This window comes from Heptranchias perlo, unplaced genomic scaffold (genome assembly GCF_035084215.1).
Source record: "Heptranchias perlo isolate sHepPer1 unplaced genomic scaffold, sHepPer1.hap1 HAP1_SCAFFOLD_381, whole genome shotgun sequence".
Lineage (NCBI taxonomy): Eukaryota > Metazoa > Chordata > Chondrichthyes > Hexanchiformes > Hexanchidae > Heptranchias > Heptranchias perlo.
Genome location: NW_027139393.1, coordinates 25,001 through 37,500, shown reverse-complemented (window position 1 = coordinate 37,500; position 12,500 = coordinate 25,001). Strand labels below are relative to the sequence as shown.

The following is a 12,500-nucleotide window of genomic DNA, read 5'->3' as shown; positions in this document are numbered from 1 at the left end:
TGTCTCTCTCTCTGTTTCTCTCTCGCTGCCTTTCTCTCTCTGACTCTCTCTCTGCTTCTCTGTCTCTCTCAGTCTCTGTCTCTGTCTCTGTCTCTGTCTTGCTCTCTCTCTCTCTCAGTCTCTCGCTCTGTCTCTGTCTGTTTGTCTCTCCCTTCCTCTCGCTCTCTCCGTCTCTCTGTCGCGCTGTGTGTGTGTCTCTCTCTCTGTCAGTCTATCTGTCACTTTCTGTTCTCTGTCTCTCTGTTTCTCTGTCTGTCTGTGTCTTTGTGTGTCTCTCTTTCTGTCTCTCTCTCTCTGTGTCTCTCTCTCTCTTTCTCTCCCTCGCTCTCTCTCTGTGTCTTTGTCCATGTCTCTCTCCCTCTCTCCCACTCTCGCGCTCTCTCTCTGTATCTGTCCCTCTCTGTCCGTCTCTCTCTCTCTCTCTTTATCTGTCTCTCTTTCTCAGTCTGTCTGTCTCTGTCTCTGTTGTCTCTCTGTCTCTCTCCCTCTACCTCTCTCGCTTTCTCTCTCTGTCTCTGTCTCGGTCTCTCTCTGTCTCTGTCTCTCTCTCTCTGTCTCTGTCTTGCTCTCTCTCTCTCTCTCAGTCTCTCGCTCTGTCTCTGTCTGTTTGTGTCTCCCTTCCTCTCGCTCTCTCCGTCTCTCTGTCGCGCTGTGTGTGTGTCTCTCTCTCTGTCTCTCTCTCTGTCTCTCTCTCTCTCTCTCTCGCGCTGTGTGTGTGTGTCTCTCTCTCTCCCCTCCCTCGTTCTCACTCTCTCCCTGCGCTATTTTTAGGGCATTGGTTGATAGTTGATCTGAAATTCCTGTGATCTATTTTAGCAGCGGGAAATTAGATAAACCTATCACCAGTCGAGAGTAAATCCATCTCTCCCCCTCCCCACAGCGTAAAGGAATCTAATCGAGGGGTTCGGGGGGTTTATATATAGAATAACAGATACCCGGGAGTGAGTTACAGACTGGAATCTAATCGAGGGGTTCGGGGGGTTGATATATAGAATAACAGATACCCGGGAGTGAGTTACAGACTGGAATCTAATCGAGGGGTTCGGGGGGTTTATATATAGAATAACAGATACCCGGGAGTGAGTTACAGACTGGAATCTAATCGAGGGGTTCGGGGGGTTTATATAGAGTATAACACATACCCGGGAGTGAGTTACAGACTGGAATCTAATCGAGGGGTTCGGGGGGGTTTATATATAGAATAACAGATACCCGGGAGTGAGTTACAGGCTGGAATCTAATCGAGGGGTTCGGGGGGGTTTATATATAGAATAACAGATACCCGAGAGTGAGTTACAGACTGGAATCTAATCGAGGGGTTCGGGGGGTTGATATATAGAATAACAGATACCCGGGAGTGAGTTACAAACTGGAATCTAATCGAGGGGTTCGGGGGGTTTATATATAGAATAACAGATACCCGGGAGTGAGTTACAGGCTGGAATCTAATCGAGGGGTTCGGGGGGGTTTATATATAGAATAACAGATACCCGAGAGTGAGTTACAGACTGGAATCTAATCGAGGGGTTCGGGGGGTTGATATATAGAATAACAGATACCCGGGAGTGAGTTACAAACTGGAATCTAATCGAGGGGTTCGGGGGGGTTTATATATAGAATAACAGATACCCGGGAGTGAGTTACAGACTGGAATCTAATCGAGGGGTTCGGGGGGTTGATATATAGAATAACAGATACCCGGGAGTGAGTTACAGACTGGAATCTAATCGAGGGGTTCGGGGGGTTTATATATAGAATAACAGATACCTGGGAGTGAGTTACAGACTGGAATCTAATCGAGCGGTTCGGGGGGGGTTTATATATAGAATAACAGATACCCGAGAGTGAGTTACAAACTGGAATCTAATCGAGGGGTTCGGGGGGGTTTATATATAGAATAACAGATACCCGGGAGTGAGTTACAAACTGGAATCTGATCGAGGGGTTCGGGGGGTTTATATATAGAATAACAGATACCCGGGAGTGAGTTACAGACTGGAATCTAATCGAGGGGTTCGGGGGGTTTATATATAGAATAACAGATACCCGGGAGTGAGTTACAGACTGGAATCTAATCGAGGGGTTCGGGGGGGTTTATATATAGAATAACAGATACCCGGGAGTGAGTTACAGGCTGGAATCTAATCGAGGGGTTCGGGGGGGTTTATATATAGAATAACAGATACCCGGGAGTAAGTTACAGACTGGAATCTAATCGAGGGGTTCGGGGGGTTCATATATAGAATAACAGATACCCGGGAGTGAGTTACAGACTGGAATCTAATCGAGGGGTTCGGGGGGTTTATATATAGAATAACAGATACCCGGGAGTGAGTTACAGACTGGAATCTAATCGAGGGGGTCGGGGGGGTTTATATATAGAATAACAGATACCCGGGAGTGAGTTACAGACTGGAATCTAATCGAGGGGTTCGGGGGGTTTATATATAGAATAACAGATACCCGGGAGTGAGTTACAGACCGGAATCTAATCGAGGGGTTCGGGGGGGTTTATATATAGAATAACAGATACCCGAGAGTGAGTTACAGACTGGAATCTAATCGAGGGGTTCGGGGGGGTTTATATATAGAATAACAGATACCCGGGAGTGAGTTACAGACTGGAATCTAATCGAGGGGGTCGGGGGGGTTTATATGTGGAATAACAGATACCCGGGAGTGAGTTACAGACTGGAATCTAATCGAGGGGTTCGGGGGGGTTTATATATAGAATAACAGATACCCGGGAGTGAGTTACAGACTGGAATCTAATCGAGGGGTTCGGGGGGGTTTATATATAGAATAACAGATACCCGGGAGTGAGTTACAGACTGGAGTCTAATCGAGGGGTTCGGGGGGTTTATATATAGAATAACAGATACCCGGGAGTGAGTGACAGACTGGAATCTAATCGAGGGGTTCGGGGGGTTTATATATAGAATAACAGATACCCGGGAGTGAGTTACAGACTGGAATCTAATCGAGGGGTTCGGGGTGGGTTTATATATAGAATAACAGATACCCGGGAGTGAGTTACAGGCTGGAATCTAATCGAGGGGTTCGGGGGGTTTATATATCGAATAACAGATACCCGGGAGTGAGTTAGAGACTGGAATCTAATCGAGGGGTTCGGGGGGTTTATATATAGAATAACAGATACCCGGGAGTGAGTGACAGACTGGAATCTAATCGAGGGGTTCGGGGGGTTTATATATAGAATAACAGATACCCGGGAGTGAGTTACAGACTGGAATCTAATCGAGGGGTTCGGGGTGGGTTTATATATAGAATAACAGATACCCGGGAGTGAGTTACAGGCTGGAATCTAATCGAGGGGTTCGGGGGGTTTATATATCGAATAACAGATACCCGGGAGTGAGTTAGAGACTGGAATCTAATCGAGGGGTTCGGGGGGTTTATATATAGAATAACAGATACCCGGGAGTGAGTGACAGACTGGAATCTAATCGAGGGGTTCGGGGGGTTTATATATCGAATAACAGATACCCGGGAGTGAGTTACAGACTGGAATCTAATCGAGGGGTTCGGGGGGGTTTATATATAGAATAACAGATACCTGGGAGTGAGTTACAGACTGGAATCTAATCGAGGGGTTCGGGGGGGTTTATATATCGAATAACAGATACCCGGGATTGAGTTAGAGAGAGACAGTGAGATGTGGTGATGCCGAGAGTTGCAAATTTGGGGGCTCATCCAAGATGAGTCCTGTTTGAGGACATGGGCCTTATATTGGGAGACCCTTCACCCATCACCCACCTGTGCTCGCTGGACCGACATTGGCTCCCAGTCCGGGAACGCCTCGATTTTAAAATTCTCAACCCCTCCATGGCCCTCGCCCCTCCCTATCTCTGTAACCTCCTCCAGCCCCCTACGAACGTCCGAGATCTCTGCCCTCCTCCAATTCCGGCCCCTCGTCCATCCCCTCCCCGATTCCCATCGCTCCACCATTGGCGGCCGTGCCTTCAGCTGCCTGGGGCCCTGAGCTCTGGAATTCCCTCCCTAAACCTCTCCGTCTCTCTCTCTCCTCCTTTAAGACGCTCCTGCGAATGGCCTTGGGACGTTTTGCTTTGTCAAAGGGGCTATATAAATGCAAGTTTCTGGAGTCGTCATAAGAATCTGGGTCTTTGGGGAACACATAGGAACATAGGAACAGGAGAAGGCCATTCGGCCCCTCGAGCCTGCTCCGCCATTTGATAAGATCATGGCTGACCTGTGATCTAACTCCATATACCTGCCTTTGGCCCATATCCCTTCATACCTTTGGTTGCCAAAAAGCTATCTATCTCAGATCTAAATTTAGCAATTGAGCTAGTATCAATTGCCGTTTGCGGAAGAGAGTTCCAAACTTCCACCACCCTTTGTGTGTAGAAATGTTTTCTAATCTCGCTCCTGAAAGGTCTGGCTCTAATTTTTAGACTGTGCCCCCTACTCCTAGAATCCCCAACCAGCGGAAATAGTCTCTCTCTATCCACCCGACCTTAATATCTTATAAACTTCCATCAGATCGCCCCTTAACCTTCGAAACTCCAGAGAATACAACCCCAATTTGTGTAATCCCTCCTCGTAACTTAACCCTTGAAGTCCGGGTATCATTCCAGTAAACCTACGCTGCACTCCCTCCAAGGCCAATATGTCCTTCCGAAGGTGCGGTGCCCAGAACTGCTCACAGTGCTCCAGGTGCGGTCTAACCAGGGTTTTGTGTAGCTGCAGCATAACTTCTGCCCCCTTGTACTCCAGTCCTCCAGATATAAAGGCCAGCGTTCCATTAACCTTCTTGAATATTTTCTGCACCTGATCATGACACTTCAATGATCGATGGACCTGAACCCCTAAGTCCCTTTGGACATCCACTGTTTTTAACTTTTTAACCATTTAGAAAGTACCCTGTTCTATCCTTTCTTGATCCAAAGTGGATGACCTCACATTTGTCTACATTGAATTCCATTTGCCACAGTTTTGCCCATTCACCTAATCTATCGATATCTCTTTGTAATTTTATGTTTTCGTCCACACTGCTTACAATGCCACCAATCTTAGTGTCATCGGCAAACTAAGATAGGAGACTTTCTATGCCTTCATCTAAGTCGTTAATAAATATGGTGAATAATTGAGGCCCCAAGACAGATCCCTGCGGGACTCCACTAGTCACATCCTGCCAATGTGAGTACCTTCCCATTATCCCTACTCTCTGTCGCCTTTCGCTCAGCCAACTTCCTAACCAAGTCCGTACTTTTCCCTCGATTCCATGGGCTTCTATCTTAGCTAACAGTCTCTTAAGTGGGCCCTACCGAGGGTCAGTGCGGAGTCCTGAACCCTGGACCAAGGTGGCGAATTGCCCCCAAGAGGTTGGAAAGTTTAGTTTGTCCATTGACCGCTCCGAATTCACTTTACAGGATGGAATTCAGTAGTCAGGACCCCCACCTCGTTGGAGAGTATTCTGGGATGGAAGCAGACACTCCGTGCTCTGGTCGCCCGGGAGACGCGAAGCAGGGCGAGGGAACCATGGAAACGGTAAAAACAAAATGGCGGACCAGGATGAGGTTGGGGGTCTGGGAGCCAGGAATGGTCCAGGAGGGAGAAGGAGAGGAACTGGGACTGTGGGACACCGTTCAGTGTACAGATATCTCCCTGAGAGAGAGGGGACTGAGAGACACCAGTCAGTGTACAGATATCTCCCTGAGAGAGAGGGGACTGAGAGACACCAGTCAGTGTACAGATATCTCCCTGAGAGAGGGGGACTGAGAGACACCAGTCAGTGTACAGATATCTCCCTGAGAGAGAGGGACTGAGAGACACCAGTCAGTGTACAGATATCTCCCTGAGGGATAGGGGACTGAGAGACACCAGTCAGTGTACAGATATCTCCCTGAGGGATAGGGGACTGAGAGACACCAGTCAGTGTACAGATATCTCCCTGAGAGAGAGGGGACTGAGAGACACCAGTCAGTGTACAGATATCTCCCTGAGAGAGAAGGGCTGAGAGACACCAGTCAGTGTACAGATATCTCCCTGAGAGAGAGAGGGACTGAGAGACACCAGTCAGTGTACAGATATCTCCCTGAGAGAGAGAGGGACTGAGAGACACCAGTCAGTGTACAGATATCTCCCTGAGAGAGAAGGGCTGAGAGACACCAGTCAGTGTACAGATATCTCCCTGAGAGAGAGAGGGACTGAGAGACACCAGTCAGTGTACAGATATCTCCCTGAGAGAGAGGGGACTGAGAGACACCAGTCATTGTACAGATATCTCCCTGAGGGAGAGGGGACTGAGGTACACCAGTCAGTGTGCCATATAATCGCCTGTCTATTTTTGAAACAAAGGTATTTGCGAATGAGTTGAGGGGAGAGGAAGAGTCCCCAGACCACGAAGTGGGGGCCAGCCCTCTTGAGAAGGACAAGGAGATGGATGAAGGGAAAGTGGAGGAGCAGACTGTCGGAGGAGGGCCTGGAGAGAATGTTCACACCTCGGTGAAAGAGGGTGTTGAGACATCGGTGGACACCTCTCCAACCAATGCTGCCACAATCCCTCTGGACACACCTGGGCCAGGTGAGAAGGTTTCGGCTGAAACCACACGGGGCTTGATTTGACCCCTGGTCCCCCGAGGGGTGAGAGGTCAGCGTCTGACCCGCTGACCCCCACCCTCCTGTCCTCTCCCTTCTTCCCTCCTTCATTTCTTGTCCCATCTCTGACTCAGTCCATTCTAGTTTCTTCTTCTTTCTTCCGTGCTTCCTCCTCCACTCTCTCTCTCTCTCTCTCTCTATCTCTCCGTCGGTCACTCTCTCGCTCAGTTCGTTCCTTATTCCTCCGCTCTATTCTGCTTTTTCCAGCACGAGGGACCCCGACTGTTGAGAGTGGGATTGGCGACACTGAGTCCCTGTCGATGACGTCACTGTCTCGGTGAGTGGGACGCTTCCTTGGACAGTCCGTCTTCGAATGGTTCCCCACTCAGTTGCTGCCTCGATGCCTGTCTGTGGTGGTTATGAGTGGGTCCCTGTGGGTCCCCATACCCCTTGTGGAGATGGTACAGAGCCAGGAACCCTGACGGTACTGGTTTGAATGGGAAGGGGTTTGGTCCATTGGGATTCAGTACAATGGGAAGGGGTTTGGTCCATTGGGATTGTGTACAGTGGGAGTGAATGGGAAGGGGTTTGGTCCATTGGGATTGTGTACAATGGGAGTGAATGGGAAGGGGTTTGGTCCATTGGGATTGTGTACAATGGGAGTGAATGGGAAGGGGTTTGGTCCATTGGGATTGTGCACAGTGGGAGTGAATGGGAAGGGGTTTGGTCCATTGGGATTGTGTCCAGTGGGAGTGAATGGGAAGGGGTTTGGTCCATTGGGATTGTGCACAGTGGGAGTGAATGGGAAGGGGTTTGGTCCATTGGGATTGTGTACAGTGGGAGTGAACGGGAAGCGGTTTGGTCCATTGGGATTGTGTACAGTGGGAGTGAATGGGAAGGGGTTCGGTCCATTGGGATTGTGTACAGTGGGAGTGAACGGGAGGGGTTTTGGTCCATTGGGATTGTGCACAGTGGGAGTGAATGGGAAGGGGTTTGGTCCATTGGGATTGTGCACAGTGGGAGTGAATGGGAAGGGGTTTGGTCCATTGGGATTGTGTCCAGTGGGAGTGAATGGGAAGGGGTTTGGTCCATTGGGATTGTGCACAGTGGGAGTGAACGGGAAGCGGTTTGGTCCATTGGGATTGTGTACAGTGGGAGTGAATGGGAAGGGGTTTGGTCCATTGGGATTGTGTACAGTGGGAGTGAACGGGAAGCGGTTTGGTCCATTGGGATTGTGTACAGTGGGAGTGAATGGGAAGGGGTTCGATCCATTGGGATTGTGTACAGTGGGAGTGAACGGGAAGGGGTTTGATCCATTGGGATTGTGCACAGTGGGAGTGAATGGGAAGGGGTTTGATCCATTGGAATTGTGCATAGTGGGAGTGAACGGGAAGGGGTTTGGTCCATTGGGATTGTGTACAGTGGGAGCGAATGGGAAGGGGTTTGGTCCATTGGGATTGTGTATGGGGGAGTGAATGGGAAGGGGTTTGATCCATTGGGATTGTGTACAGTGGGAGTGAATGGGAAGGGGTTCGGTCCATTGGGATTGTGTACAGTGGGAGTGAATGGGAAGGGGTTCGATCCATTGGGATTGTGTACAGTGGGAGTGAACGGGAAGGGGTTTGATCCATTGGGATTGTGCACAGTGGGAGTGAATGGGAAGGGGTTTGATCCATTGGAATTGTGCATAGTGGGAGTGAACGGGAAGGGGTTTGGTCCATTGGGATTGTGTACAGTGGGAGCGAATGGGAAGGGGTTTGGTCCATTGGGATTGTGTCCAGTGGGAGTGAATGGGAAGGGGTTTGGTCCATTGGGATTGTGTACAGTGGGAGTGAACTGGAAGGGGTTTGGTCCATTGGGATTGTGTACAGTGGGAGTGAATGGGAAGGGGTTTGGTCCATTGGGATTGTGCACAGTGGGAGTGAATGGGAAGGGGTTTGATCCATTGGGATTGTGTACAGTGGGAGTGAATGGGAAGGGGTTTGGTCCATTGGGATTGTGTACAGTGGGAGTGAATGGGAGGGGGTTTGATCCATTGGGATTGTGTACAGTGGGAGTGAATGGGAAGGGGTTTGGTCCATTGGGATTGTGTACAGTGGGAGTGAATGGGAGGGGGTTTGGTCCATTGGGATTGTGTACAGTGGGAGTGAATGGGAAGGGGTTTGGTCCATTGGGATTGTGTGCAGTGGAGAGAACGGGAAGGGGTTTGGTCCATTGGGATTCTGGATGATGGGATGGAGTTTGGTCCATTGGGATTGTGTACAGTGGGAGTGAATGGGAAGGGGTTTGGTCTATTGGGATTGTGTACAGTGGGAGTGAATGGGAAGGGGTTTGGTCCATTGGGATTGTGTACAGTGGAGAGAACGGGAAGGGGTTTGGTCCATTGGGATTCTGGATGATGGGATGGAGTTTGGTCCATTGGGATTGTGTCCAGTGGGAGTGAATGGGAAGGGGTTTGGTCCATTGGGATTGTGTACAGTGGGAGTGAATGGGAGGGGGTTTGATCCATTGGGATTGTGTACAGTGGGAGTGAATGGGAAGGGGTTTGGTCCATTGGGATTGTGTACAGTGGGAGTGAATGGGAGGGGGTTTGGTCCATTGGGATTGTGTACAGTGGGAGTGAATGGGAAGGGGTTTGGTCTATTGGGATTGTGTGCAGTGGAGAGAACGGGAAGGGGTTTGGTCCATTGGGATTCTGGATGATGGGATGGAGTTTGGTCCATTGGGATTGTGTACAGTGGGAGTGAATGGGAAGGGGTTTGGTCCATTGGGATTGTGTACAGTGGAGAGAACGGGAAGGGGTTTGGTCCATTGGGATTCTGGATGATGGGATGGAGTTTGGTCCATTGGGATTGTGTCCAGTGGGAGTGAATGGGAAGGGGTTTGGTCCATTGGGATTGTGTACAGTGGGAGTGAATGGGAAGGGGTTTGGTCCATTGGGATTGTGCACAGTGGGAGTGAATGGGAAGGGGTTTGGTCCATTGGGATTGTGCACAGTGGGAGTGAATGGGAAGGGGTTTGGTCCATTGGGATTGTGCACAGTGGGAGTGAATGGGAGGGTGTTTGGTCCATTGGGATTGTGTACAGTGGGAGTGAACTGGAAGGGGTTTGGTCCATTGGGATTGTGTACAGTGGAGAGAATGGGATGGGGTTTGGTCCATTGGGATTGTGTACAGTGGGAGTGAATGGGAAGGGGTTTGGTCCATTGGGATTGTGTACAGTGGAGAGAATGGGATGGGGTTTGGTCCATTGGGATTGTGTACAGTGGGAGTGAACGGGAAGGGGTTTGGTCCATTGGGATTGTGTACAGTGGGAGTGAACGGGAAGGGGTTTGGTCCATTGGGATTGTGTACAGTGGAGAGAATGGGATGGGGTTTGGTCCATTGGGATTGTGTACAGTGGAGAGAATGGGAAGGGGTTTGGTCCATTGGGATTGTGTACAGTGGGAGTGAATGGGAAGGGGTTTGATCCATTGGGATTGTGTACAGTGGGAGTGAACGGGAAGGGGTTTGATCCATTGGGATTGTGTATGGGGGAGTGAATGGGAAGGGGTTTGATCCATTGGGATTGTGTACAGTGGGAGTGAACGGGAAGGGGTTTGGTCCATTGGGATTGTGTCCAGTGGGAGTGAATGGGAAGGGGTTTGGTCCATTGGGATTGTGTACAGTGGGAGTGAATGGGAAGGGGTTTGGTCCATTGGGATTGTGTACAGTGGGAGTGAACGGGAAGGGGTTTGGTCCATTGGGATTGTGTACAGTGGGAGTGAATGGGAAGGGGTCTGGTCCATTGGGATTGTGTACAGTGGGAGTGAACGGGAAGGGGTTTGGTCCATTGGGATTGTGTACAGTGGGAGTGAATGGGAAGGGGTTTGGTCCATTGGGATTGTGTCCAGTGGGAGTGAATGGGAAGGGGTTTGGTCCATTGGGATTGTGTACAGTGGGAGTGAATGGGAAGGGGTTTGGTCCATTGGGATTGTGTACAGTGGGAGTGAATGGGAAGGGGTTTGGTCCATTGGGATTGTGTACAGTGGAGAGAATGGGAAGGGGTTTGATCCATTGGGATTGTGTACAGTGGGAGTGAACGGGAAGGGGTTTGGTCCATTGGGATTGTGCACAGTGGGAGTGAACGGGAAGGGGTTTGGTCCAGTGGGAGTCTGTCCAATGGGATGGGGTTTGGTCTGTTGCGTGTCTGACGATTGGGGGCTAGTCCCATCCTCCAGCCCTCCGTTCCTCACTCCACCGTCTCCTCTCGCTGGCAGGTCACTCACCAAGGAAGACATCATATCCCTCAGCGGCCCCGCGGTGCATGCGGCGAAAGAGGCCGAGATACGGTGGGAGCTTGGCCGCTCGCAGACGATACCCCGATCGTACGGGGCCCAGTCCCGTCGATCTCTGGCTGAAAAGTTTGAGAAGCAAAGCGTAGGGTAAATTCTCCTGGTTGGTGGGGTGTTGCGCGTGGCTGGACATGTAGGCGGCCATTACGGTCAGTGATAGCCAAAAGGCCAAGTTGGAGGGGGCAATCGATCGTTTCTCGGGCCATCGACGACACTCATCTCCGCGGAGTCAGAAGGTCGAGCCCCCACTCCAGAGACTCGAGCCCCCATAATCCAGGCCGACACTCCCCATTTGCCCAGTGCTGAGGGAGCGCCGCACTGTCGGAGGGTCGGTACTGAGGGAGCGCCGCACTGTCGGAGGGTCGGTACTGAGGGAGCGCCGCACCATGGGAGGGTCGGTACTGAGGGAGCGCCGCACCGTCGGAGGGTCGGTACTGAGGGAGCGCCGCACTGTCGGAGGGTCGGTACTGAGGGAGCGCCGCACTGTCGGAGGGTCGGTACTGAGGGAGCGCCGCACTGTCGGAGGGTCGGTACTGAGGGAGCGCCGCACTGTCGGAGGGTCGGTACTGAGGGAGCGCCGCACTGTCGGAGGGTCGGTCCTGAGGGAGCGCCGCACTGTCGGAGGGTCGGTACCGAGGGAGCGCCGCACTCTCGGGAAGAGACGTTAAACCGAGGGCCCCGTCTGCCCCTCTCGGGTGGATGTAAAAGATCCCACGGCCCACTATTGGAAGAAGAGCAGGGGGGAGTTCTCCCCGGGGTCCTGGGCCCCGATATTTATCCCTCACTGAAAAAAAAACAGACGATCTGGGTCATTTATCACATTGGCTGTTTGTGGGATCTTGCTGTGCGCAAATCGGCGTTTCCCACATTACAACTTCAAAAAAATAATACCTCATTGGCCGTGAAGCTTTGGGACGTCCTGAGGCGGAGAGGGGCCCTGGAGAGATGCTCCCAAACAAACCCGCCATTGGACGGCCAGGTCCTGAGCTGTTGATAGAGGGCGTGCACGGCTGCAGTGGATTCTGGGATAGCCGCACCGCCATTGCCGGCCTGGGCGTTTTGGGCGGGCTGTCCAGTGAGACAAAGCAGGAGAGATGTGGGTCATTGGTGCGAGGACGGGTGACAGGGGTGGGACGGTGTTGCTGAGTGGGGGAGATGAAGGGGCCAGAATCTCTTGTGGTGACCTGCTAAGAATTGGGACGCCTCATTCACCATCAGGACCAAAGCCTGCAAGGATGCAAAAGGCAGAGCACATCGATCGACAAGCCTTGGGGTGTCAGGTGGCAGCAGCGTGAAGCAGATGTTACTGGACTGGTGTCGCACAAACACAAGAAATTACAAGGTGAGGGACTGAGGGTCTCGACACTGTATCTAACCCGTGCTGTACCTGCCCCCTGGGAGCGCTCGATGCCGACACTGGGTATAAAGTGGGGGACACACTGTCAGGGTAATGTAGAGGGAGCTCTACACTGTATCTAACCCGTGCTGTACCTGTCCCCTGGGAGCGCTCGATGCTGACACTGGGTATAAAGTGGGGGACACACTGTCAGGGTAATGTAGAGGGAGCTCTACACTGTATCTAACC

General features: G+C 51.4%; 1 protein-coding gene across 1 annotated transcript in view; it reads left to right on the top strand.

Annotated features, from left to right (window-relative positions):
* Positions 1-12,500, top strand: part of LOC137311682 (smoothelin-like protein 1) — a gene marked incomplete at its 3' end in the record, with an annotated part of 36,181 nt that overhangs the window by 329 nt on the left and 23,352 nt on the right. Inside the window, exons 2-6 of the mRNA XM_067978749.1 lie at positions 5,415-5,532; positions 6,343-6,568; positions 6,850-6,919; positions 10,841-11,005; positions 12,134-12,257. Of these exons, the coding sequence (XP_067834850.1) occupies positions 5,416-5,532; positions 6,343-6,568; positions 6,850-6,919; positions 10,841-11,005; positions 12,134-12,257 (702 nt within the window). The remainder of the gene's footprint in view (positions 1-5,414; positions 5,533-6,342; positions 6,569-6,849; positions 6,920-10,840; positions 11,006-12,133; positions 12,258-12,500) is intronic.